At 37.9% G+C, this 22851-nt stretch overlaps 1 protein-coding gene across 4 annotated transcripts in view; it reads left to right on the plus strand.

The window, feature by feature from the left end:
* RBL1 (RB transcriptional corepressor like 1) overlaps positions 1–20701 on the plus strand; it is a 61209-nt gene extending 40508 nt beyond the window's left edge. For 3 of the 4 annotated variants that reach the window (XM_047852235.1, XM_047852236.1, XM_047852237.1), the window contains 6 exons: positions 5991–6167; positions 7635–7706; positions 9615–9705; positions 14822–14970; positions 16611–16775; positions 19212–20701. In XM_047852235.1, the coding sequence (XP_047708191.1) occupies positions 5991–6167; positions 7635–7706; positions 9615–9705; positions 14822–14970; positions 16611–16775; positions 19212–19382 (825 nt within the window). In that variant the 3' untranslated portion in view covers positions 19383–20701. The remainder of the gene's footprint in view (positions 1–5990; positions 6168–7634; positions 7707–9614; positions 9706–14821; positions 14971–16610; positions 16776–19211) is intronic. The other variant, XR_007150812.1, reaches the window with a different exon arrangement.
* Positions 20702–22851: the final 2150 nt, after the last annotated feature.

The following is a 22851-nucleotide window of genomic DNA, read 5'->3' on the forward strand; positions in this document are numbered from 1 at the left end:
TATTTGTCCTTTTGTGACAGGTTTATTTCACTTAGTGTAAGTCTTCAAGATTATCCATGTTGTAGCATCATTCAGAATTTCCTTCCTTTTTAAAAATTTTTTTAAGTTTATTTATCTTGAGGGAGAGAATCCCAAGCAGGCAAGCTCCATGCTGTCAGCACAGAGCCTGACGCAGGGCTTGAACTCATGAACCATAAAATCATGACTGAGCCAAAGTCAAGAGTCAAACACTTAACTGACTAAACCATCCAGGTACTCCTGTAGTAAGTTTTGAAATTAGGAAATGTGAAACCTCCAACTTTGTCTTCTTTTTCAAGATTATTTTGGCTATTCAGAGTCACTTGAGATTCCATACGAGTTTTAGCATGGATTTTTCTTTTTCTTCTTAGAATGGATTTTTCTATTTCGGCAAAAAACATCTTGGGGATTTTTTTTTTTTTAAGTAGGTTCTATGCCCATCATGGAGCCCAGCACAGAGCTTGAACTCACGACCCTGAGATAAAGACCTGAGCTGAGATCAAGAGTTGGATGCTTAACCAACTGAGACACCCAAGCATCCCATCATGGGGATTTTGATAAGGATTGCATTGAATCTGTAGATTGTTTTGACTGGTATTGACATCTTAACATTATTAAATTTTCAGTCCAGGGGCACCTGGGTGGCTCAATTGGTTGAGTGTCCAACTTTGTCTCAGGTCATGATCTTGTGGTTCGTGGGTTTGAGCACCATGTCAGGCTTACTGCTATCAGCATGGAGTCCACTTTGGATCCTCTGTCCCACCCACCCCCCATCCCCCCACCTCTCAAAAATAAGTAAACATTTAAAAAAAAAAAAGTCTTCCAGTCCATGAACATGGGGTGTCTTTCCATTTATTTGTGTTTTGAGCTTTTTGTTTTGCTTTTTTGTTTTTTAGTTAACATGCAGTGTTTTATTATTTGCACTTTCTTTAATTTCTTTCAGCAGTATTTTGCAGTTTTCAGTATACACTTTCATATACTTGGTTAAGTTGATACCTAAGTATTTTATTCTTTTTCAGGCTATTGTAAATGAAATCATTTTCTTTATTTTTGGATTATTCATTGTTGGTAGTATAAGAATGAAAGAGATTTTTGTGTGATTTTGTATCCTGCAACTTCATGGAATTCATTTATTATTTCTCACGTTTTTTAAGGACTTTTTAGAGTTTTCCAGTATTCTACACATGTAAACTACACACAGAGGTGATTTTACTTCTTTTCCAGTTTGGATGCCTTATATTTCTTTTTCTTGCCTAATTGCTCTGGCTAGAATTTCTAGTACTATGTTGAAAAGTGCTGAAATTGGGCATCCTTGTCATGTTCCTAATCTTAGGGGAAAAGCTTTCTTTTCTTTGTTTTATTTTTGAGTATGATGTTAGCTATGGATTTTTCATATATGGCATTTATCATGTTGAGGTAGTTTTATTCTATTCTTAGTTCATCGAGTGTTTTTATGGGGAAAAAAGGGGGGGCTTTGGGGGCAGCTGGGTGGCTTAGTTGAGCAACTGACACTTGATTTCAGCTCAGGTCATGATCACAGGGTCACGGGATTGAGGCCCAATATCAGGCTCTGCCATAAGCATGGAGCCTGATTAAGTTTATCTCTCTCTCTTTCTCTCTCTCTCTCCCTCTGCCTCCTCCCCAGCTCACACTCTGTGTAAAATAAAAATTTTTAAAAATTAGAAAATAAAATTTAAAAAGAAAAAAAGCATTTTGGATTTTGTCAGTTGGCTTTTTCTGCATCAATTGAGATAATCATATTTTTCCCTTTATTCTGTTAATGTAGTATATTACTCTAATTGGTTTTTCTATGTTAAACTATCCTTCCATCCCAAGAATAAATCATAATTTGATCACACTGTAAAATCCTTTTAGGGTATGCTGTTGTGTTCAGTTTACTGGTACTTTGTTGAGGGTTTTTGTATCAATATTCATGAGATGTTGGTCTATATTTTTTGTAGTATCTTTGTCAGCTTTGACATCAGGTAATATACACTTACCCTTTTAAAAGAAACATATTTGACCTCCTAAGAAAACATTATGATTTTGGTGAACTGTGTTTGACTCAGGCTTATATGGTGTGACTCCATTTCATGATATAACTTATATATCCTACCACCTTATGTTCTTATATCACTTTGAGCAGTTGGCCATCCTCTGAAATTTAGTGGAACTACATTGTGTTAGGTTGCTGTAGATTAGAGTTCATTGTGGGACAGGTGCTTCTTGGATCTTACAGATAAGCTTAAATTATTGAAGAATTGTTATAAAAATTGGTGGAATACTGGGTGGCTACACAGTTTTTATCATAAATCCAATGTGTTACCTTTTATTTATTTTTTTAAGTAAATTCTGTTCCCAAAGTGGGGCTCAAACTCATGACCTTGAGATTAAAAGTCACATGCTCTATGGACTGAGCCACCCAGGCACCCCTTACTGTGTTACCTTTTAAATTAAGATTTGACCAATTTCCATTATAATACATGCATTACTGTAGTATTAATGAAAAAGGACTGAAAGATTTAACATAGAAATAATTTCAATTTGCCCTACCCATTTTTACAAGCACTGTCAACTTCTGATAAGACAGGTAAGTTAATTAGATTTTTATAACCAAACATGATTCTTCTCTAAAATAAATCCCAGAACTGAAAGTACCTCTGTAGTCTACTCCATAACTACATGGCTGGCTAGCCCATTCTCAAGAATTATAAAGGAGGGGCGCCTGGGTGGCTCAGTTGGTTGAGCTTCCAACTTCAGCTCAGGTCATGATCTCAAGCCTCCTGATTTCGAGCCCTCATCGGGCTCTGTGCTGACAGCTCAAAGCCTGGAGCCTGTTTCAGATTCTATCTCCTTCTCTCTCTGCCCCTACTCCACTCACACTCTCTCTCTCAGAAATAAATAAACGTTAAAAAAAATTGTAAAGGAAAAAGAAAGCACTGTTTTTTGTCTTAGCATTGTGATTAGGGTTTAAGACTTAAAAATTTTTTTTTTTAATTTTTTTTTTTTTTTCAACGTTTCTTTACTTTTGGGACAGAGAGAGACAGAGCATGAACGGGGGAGGGGCAGAGAGAGGGAGACACAGAATCGGAAACAGGCTCCAGGCTCTGAGCCATCAGCCCAGAGCCTGACGCGGGGCTCGAACTCACGGACCGCGCGAGATCGTGACCTGGCTGAAGTCGGACGCTTAACCGACTGCGCCACCCAGGCGCCCCAAGACTTAAAAATTTTAAGAAATTATCTTTCCAAATTACTTTTGATGCAAATTTAAATTTATTTCCTCTAGTCTTTTTAATCATAATTCTTGAGAGACTTGCCATTTTCTCCACTTCCCACTGCCTCCTCTACTCTGCCTCCATGACTACTGCCTCCACCTTGTGCCTATGTAAGGCCTGTTTTTTGTTTTTGTTTTTAAAGTTTATTTATTTATTTAGAGAGTGAGGGAGCACGAGCAGGAGAGGGACAGAGGAAGGGAGAGAGAGAGAATCCCAAGTAGGCTCTGTGTTGTCAGTGCACAGCCCGATGTGGGGCTCAGTCCCACAAATTGTGAGATGATGTCCTGAGCAAAAATCAAGTCGGACACATAACCTACTGAGCTACCCAGGCGCCCCTAGTTCTGAATTTTTAATTCTGCATTTATTTCAGAATCTTGGGTTTTTTTCTTTCCATTTATTTATCTATTTGAGAGAGGGACCAGACAGACAGAGAGAGTGCAAGCTGGGGAGAGGGGCAGAGGGAGAGAGAGACAGTCCCAAGCAGGCTCCATGCTCATCGAGGAGCCCAATGCAGGGCTCAGTCTCACAACCCCAGGATCATGACCAGAGCCAAAATCAAGAATCAAACACTTAACTGACTGAACCACTGAACCACTCAGGCATCCTTCTTTCCATTTAATTATAACCTGTTTGACATAGATTAGAAACTAGAAAAACTCTATCCTAAAAGAGAACAGGATGTCTGTATAAAGAACATATGTGTCCGTGGGGCGCCTGGGTGGCTCAGTCGGTTGAGTGTCCGACTTCGGCTCAGGTCACGATCTCGCGCGGTCCGTGAGTTCGAGCCCCACGTCAGGCTCTGTGCTGACCGCTCAGAGCCTGGAGCCTGTTTCAGTCTGTATCTATAGTGAATTCAAAATAACCATTCCTTGAGTAAGTTGCAGCTATTATCTATGCTGAATTCAGCGTGGTGCTGGTGTTCCAGGACTGAATAGAATGTACTCTGAATTTTTTTGTCAGAATCAGACTTCCAGAGTATGTGTTTCTTTAAGGGATTGGATCAACTCTGTAAAAGATACTTAACAAATATTACTTAATGACTTATTATTTTTAATCTTTTTAACTAGGGCCATTATCTTTTATTTTCTGTGACAAATGTAAAGTTCTGGCATCTTTCCCACTGCACTGACCCAAATGGATTCTGTTTATCTTTTGGCCAGATGGACTAGAAACAAGGGGATAGGATGCAGAAAAAATGAATTTGCTATAAAATGTATCACTTGTGGCTTTGGAGTCTACCATTTGACTTTCTATCAGATTAGTGTATTGGATAGCTTATGATTTGTTTTTAAACTCTTATTTGTGGATTATTTTCCTGCCAAAGATACTTTTTTTTTTTTTTAATTTTGAGGGAGAGCGGGGGAGGGGGCAGAGGGAGAGAGAGAATCTTAAGCAGGCTTCATGCCCAGCACAGAGCCTGACACTGGGCTTAAACTCAGGACCCTGGGATCATGACCTGAGCCAAAATCAAGAATCAGATGCTTGGGGCGCCTGGGTGGCTCAGTCGGTTAAGCGGCCGACTTCGGCTCAGGTCATGATCTCACGGTCCGTGGGTTCGAGCCCCGCATCAGGCTCTGTGCTGACAGCTCAGAGCCTGGAGCCTGTTTCAGATTCTGTGTCTCCCTCTCTCTGACCCTCCCACGTTCATGCTCTGTCTCTCTCTGTCTCAAAAATCAATAAATGTTAAAAAAAAAAAAAATTTTTTTTTTTAAATAAAAAAAAAAAAAAGAATCAGATGCTCAACCAACTGAGCCACCCAGGCGTCCCCAAAGATAATTTGCTGTAAGGGATGCCTGACTCTTTTTCCCTGAACATTTAAATTTGAAGACTTAGTTCAAACAGAATAGTGTGATTTAGGAATACCACAGCAGGGTCACCAGTTTTTAAAACAGTAAAACATAATGCTTCCTGGATGATTGGAAGCCATTTTAGAATCTTGCAGGACCTTCAGGTCATTTGCATTAGTTATCAATTCGTATAAAAGTTGTATATGAAAGGTTTAGGGCATTGAACTAAATTTACTCTGATGTACTTAGAAACAACAAAAACAAAAAACCTTGTATCTCATTTACTTTAATATTCCATTTATGTGCTCATAAAAACAGTGTAGAATATAGGGGAGGTTTTTTAAATGGTTTTGCTTTCTGACTCATTCTTGAAATCAAACATTTTAGTTCTTTATTATCTGACTTTTTTTCAAAAATTTTTAAAGATTTTACTTTCAAGTAATCTCTCCACCCAGCATGGGGCTAGAACCCCCAACCCCGAGATCAAGAGTCACACTCCACCAACTGAGTCAACCAGGCACCCCTATTATCTGACATTTTAGACTTCCTAGTAATCTTTTCTGAACAAAAAAAGGTATGGGGGATTTCTGAACACTTGAAAAATTATGTATTCATAATGATCATGATGCAAGTAAATCTTGCATTTTAGTGTTTCTTAACTTTACATAGATGACAGGATAGAGGACATCTTTTCCAACAGAGTTTTTAAGACAGTCTTCTGAAGAGAATTGAAGTCTTCTGCCAGTGAACTAGTACTATAGAACAGAAATTTTATGTAATTTTACATACATTTATCAACAGCCTAGGTATTTGTTAATCTTGGCCTGAAAGCCCATGTTCATGGTAAGACATAAATTCGAAGAATTATTTACTGGTTTTTTTTGCATCAATGTGCTACCTTCCATCTTAGGTCTATCATTTAGCAAGTGTACGATTACGAGATTTATGTTTAAAACTGGATGTTTCAAATGAGTTACGAAGGAAGATATGGACATGTTTTGAATTCACTTTAGTTCATTGCCCTGATCTAATGAAAGACCGACATTTGGATCAGCTGCTTCTTTGTGCCTTTTACATCATGGCAAAGGTAATGTACAAGTTGGGGGAAGCTCTTTGCCCTAGTTACCCATTTTTGAAGCACAAAGTGAAAATCTTTTGCACTTAATTGTTAGTTTGTTCAAATGCCCACTATTGTTAAGTAGTAAATTCCAGCTACTGCATCTATTCTCTGGACTCTCCATTTCATTTTGTAATAATCAGCTTTCCCACATCATAAGAATACATTGGTTGTAAAGAAATTGGAAAAGGTCTTAGAGACCATTTGTATAAATGGTTCTCCATACTGTTAATGTGAACATCATTTTTACCGCCATCGCTGTGACCCCTCTCATCTAATACTTTACAATAAAATGATCATTATGTTGTAGGTTAGTAATTGAGGCCCAGAGCTGAAAGTAACTTGGTCAGTTATACAATTAACAAATGGCACCCTAGGATTTCTTATTTCATAATTTAATGAACTCATACTTCATAAAATAGCTTCTCTAATATACTGCTTTCCAGTGATTTTTTGCACCACCTCAGAAAAGCATTTTACTTTCTAGGTGCTACAACATGCTTTCATTCATAAAATAGTGTATCTTACTTGCTTTTTAAAATTCTGATATACCTGAAACAATCATCTATAACTTTGGTCTGAACCATATTGACCACACTGGCAGTACTAGCAGATGTACATAGTTAAGACCTAATTCTTAAGCTTTTTGAGGCAGAGGACATGTTTTCAAACTCCTTTTGACTACTCTCTCACAATGCCTTTAAGATCTCTATACAAAATAGAGATTAATAAATGTTATTACCTAGTATTTTGTGTTTTCCATGGAACTCTCAGAGTTCAGGCTTTGCCATTTTTAGCTCATCATTATGGAAGAACAGGTTTAGTGCTAACGGACAGTAAAGCAGAGAGAAGGGGTAATTTAAGTAAATTTTATAATAACAAATAGACTGGAAGGGATACTGTTATGGATCACCAATTCATTTCCTTCCTTTCCTTCCTTCCACCATAACTTTTCTGTCTAAGTATTAGAAACCATATAGTCTGTCCTAAAATATTAAAAACCTAATCCTGTAATAATTGTTCAGTTTTCTTGTGAATCACCATAAGACATTTTTTATCCTTTAGTAAGTGGCTACTTTACTTTTAAGAGGGTACTTTAAAAGTCAGTAAAATCAGAGACTGCAGGTGATGCAGCAGATCGGAGTTTTCTGGTATCATTCTTTTTATAAAAAGAAATGTATTTTCAGTAAAGTTATACCATAGCGATCTCAGTGCTTTTGATTAATGAAGCTATTAGCTGAGTCCCCACAGGCCACAAAGCTTGAACTTTAAAGGTAGTAAAAATCATAAATGGTAGTGGTTTTTAGTCATGGACTGGCCTGGGGTTAATGACTTTCTGCAGGACTGCTCTCACTGCCAACCTATAATTGAAGCTTTTGTTCAGAGCCATTTTTCTTTTAAGAGCAACTGATAAATGCAGAATTTACTTTTCCTTAGGTAACAAAAGAAGAAAGAACTTTTCAAGAAATAATGAAAAGTTACAGGAATCAGCCCCAGGCAAACAGTCATGTGAGTAACATTTTTCCTCCCATCCAAAAGTAGATTTGTACTAGTTCTCTGTTGACAAGTCATAGAAAAGGTAAACTTCTTTTATAGTTTTACTGTACTTTAGATTTTTTGGTTTAGTGGATATCATTAAACTCTAAAGAAAATTTCAGTAAAAGCCAGGAAATTGGCTGTTTATATACTCTTCGATATATTTGCATATATTTGTCATGTGTTTTCCTATTCCATTTATTTGTTCATTTGTTGACTGGGGACATTTTTCACAAAAAATCTAATGAAGGGAAGTACCTGGGTGGCTCAATCTATAGAGCATAAGATTCTTGATCTCAGGGTGGTGAATTTCAAGCCCCACGTAATATATGGAGCCTACTTTAATGAAAAATCTAGGGGTGCCTGGATGGCTCAGTTGGTTGAGTGTCCAATTGTTGATTTCACCTCAGGTCATGATCCCAGGGTTGTGGGAGCCCCGCATCTGGCTTTGCACTGACAGTGCAGAGCCTGCTTCGGATTTTCTCTCTCTGCCTTTTTCTCTTTCTTACCCTCTGCCCATTCCCCACTTGCACACGCACTCTCTCTCTCAAAATAAGTAAACTTTAAAATAAATAATCTAATGAAAATCATCTATAATAATGCCTGGCTGGCTCAGAAGAGCACGTGACTCTTGATCTCAGGGGTCATGAGTTTGAGTCCCATGTTGGGTGTAGAGATTACCAAAAAAATAAATTTTAATAATAATAATAATATTCTCTAATTGTGTGGGACTTGATTCTCAAATGATGTTTAAAATCCCGTGAAATTTGAGGATTTATTAGCTCAAGTCTAGCTTCATTTGCCACCTACTAAGAATCTTAATGTTTGAATCTTTAAATAGATACTAAGCATATTTGATAATGTCATTTTATAATAGCCATGGTAAAAATCCTATAAAACCTTTCAGTCATGGAAATATAAAATGCTAGCCTAGTGGCCGGACACATAGTAAGTATTTAATGACTATTAGTTCCATATTGTTATTATTACAGCTGAAGAACATAAAGTTGGGCTACCTTAAGGTTTTGACCACTCAGGAGCTTAGTTGCTGAGCTCTAGGGAGCATAATGACCTCTTTTCTATCCTTGGTGATCTGCCATCTTAGGAAAAGAGATGTGATGTGATGTAGCTACTCAGATATCCCATGCTTAAGTACTGGTAGTCACACCCCCTTCTAAGAGAGCCCCACATAGAGTTTCACTTCTTTTAGCTCTAAAATACATGGAAGAGCCAAGTACAAGCATTTGTTATATCCTTTGATAGGCTAAGAGTGTCTGGACCTCTTCAGAAAAATCCTTCAGGAACAGATTCTAGAAAGGTCCAGATTATCCCTAAAGATCATTAAGGTGAAGTTAGTGTGGGTCCAAAGTGGACCGAGCCATAGCTTCCTACATATCCTCTCATACCTACCACCCATAGGATGAGGGGAAATGGATTATGCCTTTCAGCTGTCTTGGAGGTAGGAAAGAATTTAGAAGAAGGAAGGGAAACAGATTTTCATGTGACCATCTGAAAGGAGATGGGAATGGGATGGGAGTAGGAAAACAAGCCTTAATGAGATCAAATGATTCTTATGCAAGGAATTAAAAGGAAGAACAAGCTCAGATATTTGAAGTTGCTTTTATTTGGCAAAACCTGCTCATCAGTGTTTAGTTTTTGTAAACTACAGTGGCAGTATTAGGTGGTAGGCTCTGTTTCCATATCCCCTCTACTAAGATGGTTGCTATAATCTATATTTACCAGCCTAGTAACATTTTGCCCTCGATTATCACCAATACAGACAAATACCTTTTAACTGGCATGATATTCTGTTCTTATTTTGGTTTTGCTTAAACTGTGCATCTTTATGACTTAGCAGTCTTTTTCCACTCTAACCTGTAGGTCTATAGAAGTGTACTGTTGAAAAGTATTCCAAAAGAAGTTGTGGCATACAATAAAAACATAAATGGTGATTTTGAAATGACAGATTATGGTAAGTTGCCCAATTTAATATTCTATATGTAATATACCTTTGATTACATTGCACATAATGCAGTGGATGTCAGGCAGCATGGAGTTAGTGATGTAAGTAGAATGGATAATGCATATGTGAAAGCATTTGGGAAGAAACAAGTTTGAGATAAGTATGAGTCAGATGCCTCCACCCAAAGAGGTTGTGAATTGAAACCATTTTTCCCCTATTAATTGTGCTTTAGAAGAAGTTTTGTGGGGCGCACGAGTGGCTCAGCCAGTTGAGTGTCCGGCTTTGGCTCAGGTCATGATCTCACCGTTCATGAGTTCGAGCCCCGTGTCGGGCTCTGTGCTGACAGCTCAGAGCCTGGAGCCTGCTTCAGATTCTGCGTCCCCCTCTCTCTCCGCCCCACCCCTACTTGTGCTCTGTCTCTCTCTGTCTTTCAAAAATGAATAAACATTAAAAATTTTTTTTTGTTTTAAAGAAGTTTTGTAGTATACTTACAACATTAATAAAACACATAAAAGGCTCTTAATAAATTTTAAAAATAAATCTGAATTACAGGGGAAGTAAGGTAGCTGTCAGTGATCTGCCCGGGGTGACAATTAAGGAAATGTCTTGTTCATTAATAAGTATATAAGTATTCTTCCACCACCAACAAAGCTGCCATCCTGTTGTTAACCATCATGATATGTAAGACTTGAGGCACTAGGAAATTTTTTTCAAAGAAAGGAAAATCAATTATTCATATTGTCAAGGTAATTATTCCTATGTTGATAAGCTGTAAAAATGCTTCTTCTGCCCATCTTTTCCTTGTCTCATCTTCCCATTACTTAATGTGTACATGTGTAACACATGTACTGTGATGTATTCTACAGTGTGGGACATTTAGATTATTAACCATTATACATAGCTTTGTGAGGAACATCACTGTAGCTTAATCTTTGATCCATATCCTTAGGATAAATTCTTAGAGAAAATTGCCAGAGTCAAGGACTCTTTTTTTAATCACGTAGATATCCGTGATCATTATGGTGTTTTTTGGGATCTGAACTTTTAAGATCTTACTCACCAAAAATATTTTTAATAACAATGCCCTAGAATCTGCCCTATTTAAGGATACATAAGCCAAGCTCAATTCTTTTTACATAGATATATTATTCCTGAGCCTTTTCAAGGCAATGGAAGTGTATTAGACAGTAAAACTGAAAAAATGCATATATATTATATATACATACATATACATCAACTACAAACGTGTGTATAAAATACACACACACACACACACACACACACACACACACACACAGCCTTTCTATTTTTGTAACACATGTTGCTCATCTGTCCCAGGTAGTTTTTCTGTCCATACAAAACCAGGCATGTGGGGTGGGGGTAGAGACAAATAGGCACCAGAGGTTAGCTGGAAAATAATGTTCTCATGAGAAACAAAGTAACTACTAGCAAGTATCTGGCATACAAGGAGTAGTGAAGTTCAATAGATACAGTATCTGCAAATGAAATTTGAGGTCAATGAAGGTTAGCTACTCTCTACAACCTAAAGGTTTCAAATCAACTTCTGTTGTATATACATTTATTAACTAGATATTTATTAGCAAGCAAACAACCATTTTTAAGATTTTATCCAATGGTGATGGCACAGAGCTGCACAAGTATCCAGTGATAATGGACTCAGGAATTCTGGCACCAAAAAGGAAAAAGTTACAGTGGAGGATACAGTCAGGCAAGTTTATGTTCAGATAAGGTATGTTAAAGTTTCTCCAGCTATGGTTGGTTGCTATGACTTAAACATAACAAAGAACACCACATAGTGAAGAACAATTCTGGTTCTATAAAATTCTTAATTAGGTATAAAATGATTACTATTTAGAAGCACACATAGTTTATGCATCTTATATAGATTGTCCAAACACCCAGCTGTCCAACCGCCACCTCACACATTAAAGGTTCACTTGAAGCAGGTGCCAAGATTCCAGATTCAGGACTCTGTTAGCCTTAAAGCCAGGATCAAGCAAATGACATGCATCAGAGTTCAGGGCTGGTCTTCATTATCATCCATAGTAGAGCTCCACAGACTTCAGTGAATCACTCATCTGTATCATGATATTGTGGACAGTGTCTCAAATATGTTAACCAGTCTATTTAAGTACTTCTAATTTCCCCAACATGCACCAACTTTAAGCATTAGGCTTTCATAACAGTCACTATTTTCATCAATAAAAACCAGATTCTTAAATTTTTAAATTGCTTTTTAATGTTTGTTTATTTTTGAGAAAGAGAGAGACAGAGTGTGAGCAGGGGAGGGGCCAAGAGAGAGGGAGACACAGAATCCGAAGCAGCCTCCAGGCTCCAAGCTGTCCGCACACAGCCTGATGCAGGGCTCCGGCTCACAAATGGTGAGATCATGACCTGAGCCAAAGTTGGCCGCTTAACCAACTGAGCCCCCCAGGCGCCCCTTGAATTTTTTTTTTAATGTTTAAGAGAGAAAGAGCACAAGTGGGGTAGGGGCAGAGAGAGAGGGAGACACAGAATCCGAAGCAGGCTCCAAGCTCTGAGCTGTCAGCACAGAGCCCATTGTGGGGCTCAAACTCACGAACCATGAGATTGTGACCTGAGCCAAAGTCAGACTCAATCGACTGAGTCATCCAGGCGTGCCCACCCCCCCCTTTTTTAATGAATAAAAACCCATTTCTTACATTGAGTATGTTAATTAGCAAAGCATTGGCCTTTGATTAAGATAAACCTAACAGAAACTCTTATAATAGCTACCTGTTGGGAATGAGCTTCCTGATCAAAATACCAATTCTTCACCATTATGTCAGCAGACCACCCTAGACTGGCATTATTGACTAGAACACTTGAGAGACCCAGATTACAGCTTAATCTCAGTAACAAATATAATACTCAAGTGTATAATGGTACACTGACAAGTTTACAGTACTTCCTCAGAGACTTGTTTTAAGGATTACAAAGAATGACGTAAGTATGATGTTTAACACAAGACCTGCTTATAGTAAGACCTCAGTAAGTAACAGCTGTTACCTATTTAAGTTTTTTTTTAAGTTTTTTTTTTTTTTGAGACAGCGAGCATGAGTGGGGGAGGGACAGAGAAAGAATCCCAAGTAGGCTCCATGCTGTCAGTAAGAGCCCAATGCACGGTTTAATTCCATGAATCATGAGATCATGACCTGAGTGGAAACCTGGAGTCAGACAGTCGACCAACTGAGCCACCCATGCACCCCTATCATTTTTTAAGCAGTATAAAATTTATGGTTTTTTATTAATGAATATTTCTCTTTAAAATTTTTTTTCTTTTTCTTTTTCACGCTAATTTGTCTAAGGCCATATTCCTTATTTGCAATACTTTAAATGTTGTTGGGGTGCCTGGCTGGCTCCGTCGTAAGAGTGTGTGACTTTTGACCTCAGGGTCGTGAGTTCAAGCCCCATGTTGGGTGTAGAGATTAAACATAATAAAAACAAAATACTTGAAATGTTGAGTAGGTCACATTAAAGGAAAACAGTAAAAGCAAATTCTCTCATGAGACAAAAATTCTGTTTTCATATGAGATATATAATATTGGTAACTGCATATTGAAAATCAGGTAACTTTATTTCACATTATGCCCATCTTAAAATCACCAGATAGACAATGAAGATATAAATAGAGCACAGTTTTACTTGTTTTTATATTATGGTCATGCCTTTTAGAGTTCACAAGAAACTGCCAAAATATCACTGTTTCTTTGTTTTTTGTTTTTTTAAGTAGGTTCCACACCCAACATAGGGCTTAAACTCACAACTACCAGATTAAGAGTTACATGCTCTGCTGACTGAGCCAGCCAGGCATCCCACCAAGGTCCCAGAGAGTTTTAAATGTTTGGTTCCTTCAAAATAAATAGAGCCCATTACTTTATATAAATATTAATGACTAGAATTGGAATGACACACAAATCTGAAGACTGTGTATAGTCTCTGTGTCCAGAAATTTCTAATCAAAGGAGGACCTTAAATAATTTTGACTGATCCATGTAGTGAGAATAACCTACAACAGCTGATACAAAGCCAATATGGCTTGGAATAGCATTTATTAGGATGGTAGTAGGTGTTACAGGGAAAGGGGACTGTGCATAAAAAATTTGAGAAGAAGGGCCTGGGTGGCTCAGCCAGTTAAGCGTCCGACCCTTGATTTCAGCTCAGGTCATGATCTTGTGGCTCATGAGTTCAGGCCCTGCGTTGGGCTTTATGCTGACAGCATGGGGCCTGCTTGGGATTCTCTCTCTCTCTCTCTCTCTCTCTCTCTCTCTCTCTCTCTGCCCCCCTCCACCAATACATAATGAATAAATCAATAAACTTAAAAAGTATCGTTGTGAAAAAATTCTTGCTGAAATAGTATCTAGAGAAAAGAGTATTAGCCTTGGGGTGCCTGGATGGTTCAGTCGGTTAAGCTTCCAACTTTGGCTCAGGTTATGATCTCCTGGTTTGAGTTTGAGTCCCACATCAGGCTCAGAACCTGGAGCCTGCTTTGGACTCTGTCTCCCTCTCTCTCTGCCCCTCCCCCACTCACACTCTGTCTCTTGCTGTCTCTCAAAAATAAACATTTAAAAAATTAAAAAAAAAAAGAAGAGTATTAGCCTAAGTACATGTATTTGTATTTCTCAAGTTTCCAATTTAATTTATACATAATATAGATGGGTTTCAAACATTTTCTAAAAACATTAATTGCTTTATATAAAGATTTGTGTTTACTTTTTTTTCCCCTTAAGTTGGTTCCAAATCCAGCATGGAGCCCAATGCAGGACTTGAACTCACGACCCTAAGATTCAGACTTGAGCTGAGGATCACCTGGGTGGCTCAGTCAGTTAAGCATAGAACTCTTGATTTCAGCTCAGGTCATGATCTCATGGTTTGTAAGTTCAAGCCTCACATCAGGCTCTGCTGTCTCTCTAAATAAATAAATGAACTAAAAAAAACAAAAAAGATCTGAGCTGAGATCAAGAGTCAGATGTTTGACTGAGCCACCCAGGCGCCTCTGATTTTGTTTTTATATCATAGAGTTGTGATTCAGATCACCACTTTGTGTATTATAATACATCTGTCATAACCCTGAATCTTTTAACAGAATTGGAAGATGCTACAAAAACACCTGACTGTTCTAGTGGACCAGTGAAAGAGGAAAGAGGTGATCTTATCAAATTTTATAATACAATATATGTAGGAAGAGTGAAGTCATTTGCACTGAGATATGACTTGTCAAATCAGGACCATGTGGTATGTTTTATATTTTACTATGATATGAATATTCATAGTCATAGTTAGATTACTATAATTTTACTAGATAAGTGCTTCAGAGTTAAAGTGTGACTGATGCATTTTATAGGAGAAAAAAAAAATACCAGTAATTAATTAGAGAATGATTAAAACTATCATACAACACAGACCAGAAGAAATCAGGGAAATTTTATCCGTATTATGATTATGTTGCTGGAAATTACGTTAACATATGGGCAACTACTAGATGAGAATGTGGAAAAAAGAAAACAATTCTGCTAATTTTTTCTCTTAATTTTAATTTCTATTGTAATATGTATATATGAGATAAATGTTTTTCTCAAGATAAAGAGAAAAGGAAATAAATAGGTCTGAATCATTAGTAGAGGCAACACTAAGACATTTTAATGCAGATTTGGCAGTACTAGCAGGCCTGTGAAAACATCATCAGTGTATAAGCTGAGGTTGGTTCCCAGGAGAGCAGACTTTAGTTGTAAGAGGAACCAAGTGAAACTGCATCTAGCCAGTAGCCATATATGTGTATTTTGTGTCTCCCTTTACATTTCAAGGAATGCAGTCTGTGACTATTCTCAGAGGCCATGACTATTCATTCAACTCCCATCAGTTCCACCTCTCCTTATCGTGAATATGTCTGTCATGAGCCAATTGAAACTAGTTTTATTAGCTTCAGTTGAAGATCATGAAATTATTAATTAAGGAACCATCTCTATTTATTCCTAGAATGGAAACATTGTCGAGAATATTAAAGGAAAGTGCAGACCCTGCTTCCCTAATTCTATTTCTAAATAATTTGCATTTCAGTATAAAGTCTTAATCATTTCACTAACAAATTTGTTTTATGGTGGACCCATCCTTCTGGCTCATAGAGTTCTGTCTCTCTTTTATTCTCTCTGCTATGGCTTTGGTTATGGGGCAGGAGGTGTATGTTATGTATATAGAGAGATTATCATTGTGTTAGAATACTGATTACTCTTTGCCTCTCCTTTCTGGCTTATTCCTATATACTATACTATTCTCCCGGCTTATTACCACTTCTGGGTGTCTCAGAATTCTTCAGTATTTCCTGAAAGATGCAGGAAAATAAATTTTAGTTTATCTGTTAGTAACTCTTGAAAAACAAGGGGTAATGGACCATGTCTTTGCTTTTTTTCAGCCATTAATAGATTCTTATGGTGTAGCTGACACATAAGAAATGCCAATAAGAATAAAAATAAGGGGGCACCTACCTAGCTCAGTTGGTAGAACATGCAACTCTTGATCTTGGGTTTGTGAGTTCAAGCCCCATGTTGGGCACAGAGCCTACTTAAAAAAAATAAAGGATGGGGCGCCTGGGTGGCGCAGTCGGTTAAGCGTCCGACTTCAGCCAGGTCACGGTCTCGCGGTCCGGGAGTTCGAGCCCTGCATCAGGCTCTGGGCTGATGGCTCAGAGCCTGGAGCCTGTTTCTGATTCTGTGTCTCCCTCTCTCTCTGCCCCTCCCCCGTTCATGCTCTGTCTCTCTCTGTCCCAAAAATAAATAAACGTTGAAAAAAAAATTAAAAAAAAAATAAAGGAATAAAAATGTGGTGGGATTCAAAAAAGAACTTTTATCATACAAAAATTTACTTTTGGATTATTTCAGATGGAAGCTCCTCCACTCTCTCCTTTTCCACATATTAAGCAACAACCAGGCTCACCACGCCGCATTTCTCAGCAGCACTCCATTTATGTTTCCCCACACAAAAATGCATCAGGCCTTACACCAAGGAGTGCTCTGCTATATAAGTTCAATGGCAGCCCTTCTAAGGTAAGGTGTTACAACAATCTATGTACTTGTGTTAAAAATTGGATTTCAGGGGCCCCTGGGTGGCGCAGTCGGTTAAGCGTCCGACTTCAGCCAGGTCACGATCTCGCGGTCCGTGAGTTCGAGCCCCGTGTCGGGCTCTGGGCTGATGGCTCAGAGCCTGGAGCCTGTTTCCGATTCTGTGTCTCCCTGTCTCTCTGCCCCTCCCCCGTTCATGCTTTGTCTCTCTCTGTTCCAAAAATAAATAAACATTGAAAAAAAAAATTAAAAAAAAAAAAAAAAAAAAAAAAAAATTGGATTTCATATTGCCAGTTAATAATCTTTAATCTTGCTCTTTGTCTGCAAAATTACTAGTAATAAATATGAATTGGGGCACGTGGGTGGCTCAGTCAGTTGAGCGTCTGACTTCAGCAAATGTCATGATCTCTTGGTTCATGAGTTCAAGCCCCACATCAGCCTCTGTGCTGACAGCTCAGAGCCTGGAGCCTACTTTGGATTCTGTGTCTCCCTCTCTCTCTGCCCTTCCCCCACTCACGCTATCTCTCTCTCTTTCTCTCAAAAATAAATATTTTTTAATTTTTTAAAACACGTAAACCCACAATATTGGTCTTCACTTTTGACTCAGACTGTTCTTTACACTTCATGTCAGCAGGGCTTTATAAAGCATTTCTTTGTAATTAATATAGGGGTTGGATTGCTGCAGTGAATTGAAAAAAAAGAAAATCCATTCCCTGTCTTGATCTGAATCCACAACCAGGCAGGAAAATAGATGAATAGAAGGTAGTTTTGTCAGAATATCACAAATACCGTGATAGTAATATACACATGAGGTTTATGGATACTCAGGTCATGATCTCACTGTTCGTGAGTTCGAGTTGTGTGTCTCCCTCTCTCTGCTCCTCCCCCACTCACGCTCTGTCTCTTTCTCTCTCAAAAATGAATAAACATTTAAAAAAATTTTTTAAAAATATGAACTGTTACTGTGGCAAGTTTCCTGTGATTAAGAGCAGTGTATTCAACTGCTTCAGTAGCTTAATCCATCACTATTGTTGTGATATTAGGGAAGTTCACTGCAAGAGTCCAATGTGTCACCCTGCTTAAATACGATCTTGAGAAGGGACCAGTTAAGGCAGGTGGTCAGACACGAGGAATATTGACTTTAAAGGAAAGCTTTCAAAGTGGAAGTTTCTTTGGTGATGGAATAGTGAAAAGTCTAAAAACAGAGGCCTTCTCTTATTTATGCAAAAAGTTCTGTGGTTATCCTCATCTTAACGCCCATACAGGGATGAATATGTGACAGTCATATGATTGATGTTTTCAGATACTTGAAGGGCTATCAAGCAAATATGTTTAGTATGTCTCCAGAAGTCAACCTCACTTGAGATAGAATACCTCACAGATTTGCATTTCCTCTTCATAGAAGTCGATTTCCTACAAGGATGTTTAGAAGAGATTCTTAAATGAAATCAAAGATGGGACCACCTGACTTCTAAGGCAATGATTTCAAAACCATAGACCGGAATCACCTGGGGGACCTTGTTGAACACGGATCTGTTCAGTAGACCTACTGAATCCCAAAGCTCTGCCAGTCAGGTTCTCTAGACAGTTATGATCCACAGCTTTCAGGAGCCACTACTCTAAGGCCTTTCTACTCAATATAGTTTATAGACCTTCAACATCAGCATCACCTGGGAACATATTAAAAATGCAGGATCTTGGGGCACTTGGGTGGCTCCGTCAGTTGAACAACTCTTGATTTCAGCTCAGGTCATGATCCCAGGGTCTTGGGATTGAGCCCCACACCTCAGTACGGAGCACACTCAGTGTGGAGCCTGCTTGAGATTCTCTCCCTCTACCCCCTCCCCTGCTCACACGTGCATGTGCGCCCTCTCTCTCTCTCTCTCTCTCTCTATCTCTCTCTTTCTCTGTTAAAAAAAAAAATTAAAAAGTAAACTTAAAAAATGCTTGATCTCAAGCCTCATGCCAGCCCTGCTGAATCTGAATCTGCATTTTAACAAGATCTGCAGATGATTAGTAAGCACATTAAAGCTTAAAAAGCATTGCTCTAGGAAGAGGATTTCAAATTTCAAGTTGCTCAGAATCACCTGGAGGGCTTGATTAAACATAGATTGCTGAACTCCATCCCTAGAGTGTCTGATTCAGTAGGTGTTAGGGTGAGGCTTGAGAGTTTGCATTTCTAGTAAGCTCCTTGATATTTCTGTATCTGGTCCAGTGTCTTTGAGTACTACTGCTGTAAGGTAAATCCAGTTTTTAAAACCATGAAAAGATTAGATCTAATCGCTCTTATTAGGTTGGCCTAGATTCAAAAGATAATCTCTACCCTAGTGTTCAGCTTTGGGTTGAGTGCAGGAAAAAGCAGTTAGCTTAGTTCTTTGCTTTTTTTCCCCTTTTACTCACACATATCCTCTATTTTTGCAGAGTTTGAAAGATATCAACAATATGATAAGGCAGGGTGAACAGAGAACCAAGAAGCGAGCAATAGCCATCGATGGTGATGCAGAATCACCTGCCAAACGCCTCTGTCAAGAAAATGATGATGTTTTGCTTAAACGACTACAGGATGTTGTCACTGAGAGAGCAAATCATTAACGCCCTTCCTGTTTCTACGCTAAAAGCACTTTCAGGTAGCAGAATGCTGGGGCTCTATCCCTCAAAACTTTCAGCCCTGTAGATGGAAAGTATCACTGAATTACAAGAAAAATTGCACCAAAATTATGCGCTTTTTTTATGTCCAAAATTAATTGACAGTATATTTGAGTTGGATTGGAAAGCAATATTTGAAGTGCCTTTTAAACATTTTAATAGTTAAAGAATTTTTTAAACGTCTATTTCTTGGGTTAGTTTTAAGATGAAGTAAGGAGATACCTCATAACTTTTTAGCTCACTTTTTAAAAATAAATGTCTCCTTCTATGCTTTGTAATATGAAGGTACATAATGTGTTTTTGGTAAGCACACTTTGAAATATTTCTGTTCTCATTTAATATTGAGCAGGGGGGCACATGGCTGGCTCAGTTGGGAGAACATGTGAGTCTTGATCTCAGGGTTGTGAGTTCAAGCCCCATGTCGGGCATAGAGATTACTCTAAAAAATACATATGTATATTGAATAGGGATTGGTTCCTATAGCACCTGAGCCAAAGGATGATACACCAGCCTGTCTCTGACCCACTATGGCAACTCCACATCCAAGTCCCACTACTATCCTGGGTTGTCTAGCTCCCTTCTCATGGCCTTTCTCTCTTTGAGCATAAGTAGATTCGTACCTGAGCTCCAGCTCCTTGCCTTCCAGACCTAATAAAGGCCCTCTTAGCTGATGTCACAACCTAATAAAAGGGGTACTTGGGTGCAGCTTTCCAAAGAATCAGCTGTTCAATATTCACTTTTTCTAATGTGTTTCCAGAATCTGGAAGGACATGGATAAACCATTCTTAATTAATTTTGAGAAAATGTTATGAAATGTATGTTTTTTAAACTGAAAAACTTATTTTTTTAAATACAAAATGTTTAACTTAACTTATGTCTAACCCTGGCTAATTTGACTTAGTCTAAGATTTGGCTGTAAATTAGTAATTGCTATTGTCAGGAATTTTATTTTTAAATTTTAAGAAAAGTGATTTTGGTCACATTTTACTTTTCTGCAAATTATATCCTCATTTTTTGTGTAGTATCTACACATGTTGTAAACCAAATAATATCAAATGTGTCTTAAGTCCTTGTGTATATTTTTATGTAGCTGTAACTATTGTGTCATTTTTATCTTCATTATTAATGTAGAAAACATACACGAGCATTTGTACAGTGACTATATAAGAAGCTTTGGACATGTTTTTATTAGTTTTCAAGACGATATCAGTGTACATAAAATGGTTAATAAAACATTGGAGTTTTTGAGATACTGAAAAAAACTATATTTGTACTCTTTTCTGTGTGACTAGAAACAATTGTACAGCCATCTAGAACCTAGACCTTTTTAAATACCTGCTTTATATCTTTTAAATACCTTAGTGTAACTTAAAAGTTAATGTTCCTGGTGGTTTTCAGGGGCTAGGAGGAAAATGGGGAGTGACTAACTACTTGAGTATAGGGTTTCTTTTTTTTATTCCTTTTTTTAATATAATTTATTGTAAAATTATCTAGCATATAGTGTGTAAAGTGTGCTCTTGGTTTTGGGGGTAGATTTCCACGGTTCATCGCTTACATAACAACACCCAGTGCTCATCCTAACAAGTGCCCTCTGCAATGCCCATCACCCATTTTCCCCTGCCCCCCACCCACCCCCATCAACCCTCAGTTTGTTCTCTGTATTTAAGAGTCTTTTATGGTTTGCCTCCCTCCCTCTTTGTTTGCATTTTTTTTTCCCCTTCCCTTTCCCCGTGGTCTTCTGTTAAGTTTCTCAAGATCCACTTATGAGTGAAAACTCATATCTGTCCTTCTCTGACTGACTTATTTCACTCAGCATAATACCTTCCAGTTCCATCCACGTTGCTGCAAATGGCATGATTTCATTCTTTCTCATTGCCAAGTAGTATTCCATTGTATATATAAACCACATCTTCTTTATCCATTCATCAGTTGATGGACATTTAGGCTCTTTCCATAATTTGGCTATTGTTGAAAGTGCTGATTCATAGGGGCACATGTACCCCAATGTTTGTAGCAGGGTTTCTTTTGAGGGGAGGGAAATCATTTTAGAGCTTAATCTAGATGGTGGTTGTATAACATTGTGAATTTACTAAAATACACTTTAAAATGATTATTTAAAAAAAATAAAAATGTAATTTTTAAGTTAGGTGAATTTTACCTCAGTTCAAAAAATGCCTTAGACACATAAAGAAACAGGATTATTTCAACTCCTTGGAATGAATTTGTGGACCAAATTATGTTACTGAATTAAGGAAAGGGTTTATTTCTCTCTTAGTGCCTTCATGCATATTTCTCCAGATGAAACAGCTTAAAGTTCTTTTCTAATTAAGATTTTAATGTTAGATTATATTAATTCAGATTTTTAAAGAAAGTAATAATATTCCTGCTCATTTTTATTTTCTTCTTTTTTTTCTTCTTTTATACTACTTTCACTAAGTCAAAAATGTTACTAGCTGCCTACCATATTCCTGGCCCTTAGCTAGGTGCTAGGGATATAAAACTAAACCAGCCTTAGTTTTCATTCTCAAGATATAATAATTGTAACCCATTACTACAGTTGATCTTTGAACAACGTGGGTGTTAGGGACACTGACATCTCCACACACACACCTCATGCCCTGCCATTAAAGATCCGTGTATAATTTTTGACTCCCCCAAAAACTTAATTATTGACCAGAATTCCACCTTACCAATAACAAATGGTTGATTAACACATATTTTGTATGTTTTATATGTTATAGATCGTATTCTTACAATAAGAGAAAAAAAATGTTAAGGAAAATACAGTACTGTTCTGTATTGAAAAAAAATCTGCCTGTTAAGTGGACCTGCACAGTTCAAACCCACGTTGTTCAAGAATCAGCTGTATAATGTAGTAAGTATAGTAATAGAGCTCTACACAAAGAGGCATGGTATTAGCACAGAAAAGAGAATGAATTACTCTGTCTGGGCAGGTGTGTGAAGGAAATCTAAAATTACTCTAAAGGCGAAGGAGCTAAGTGGTAATTCAGTCCTTAGGGATGAATAACTGCCATTCAGAGAGCACAACCTGTAGAAAGGCCCAGAGGCATCACTGTACCATAGGTTTGGGAATTACAGGTAGTTCAGTGAGGTTGGAGTGTAGTATGCACAGGCAAAAATACAACACAAAATAGGGCTAGGAACGCAGGCAGGGGCCTTTCACAGTTGGGTTTTCTAATCTAGGTTAAGCAGCTCAGGCTTGATCATTCCCAGTGGTTCTTAACATTGGCTGCAACTGGGGAGCTTTGAAAAATTCGCCAGTGGATAGGTCCCTCCCCTAGAGTTTTTAGTGGGTTTGGGGAACAGCCTAGCATCCAGATTTCTAAATACTTCCTAGGTAAGCACCTAAGGTTGAGTTGAGAATCACTACTGTAGGCCGTGGAGAGTCACTAAA

This window comes from Prionailurus viverrinus, chromosome A3 (genome assembly GCF_022837055.1).
Source record: "Prionailurus viverrinus isolate Anna chromosome A3, UM_Priviv_1.0, whole genome shotgun sequence".
In the NCBI taxonomy this organism is placed as follows: Eukaryota; Metazoa; Chordata; class Mammalia; order Carnivora; family Felidae; genus Prionailurus; species Prionailurus viverrinus.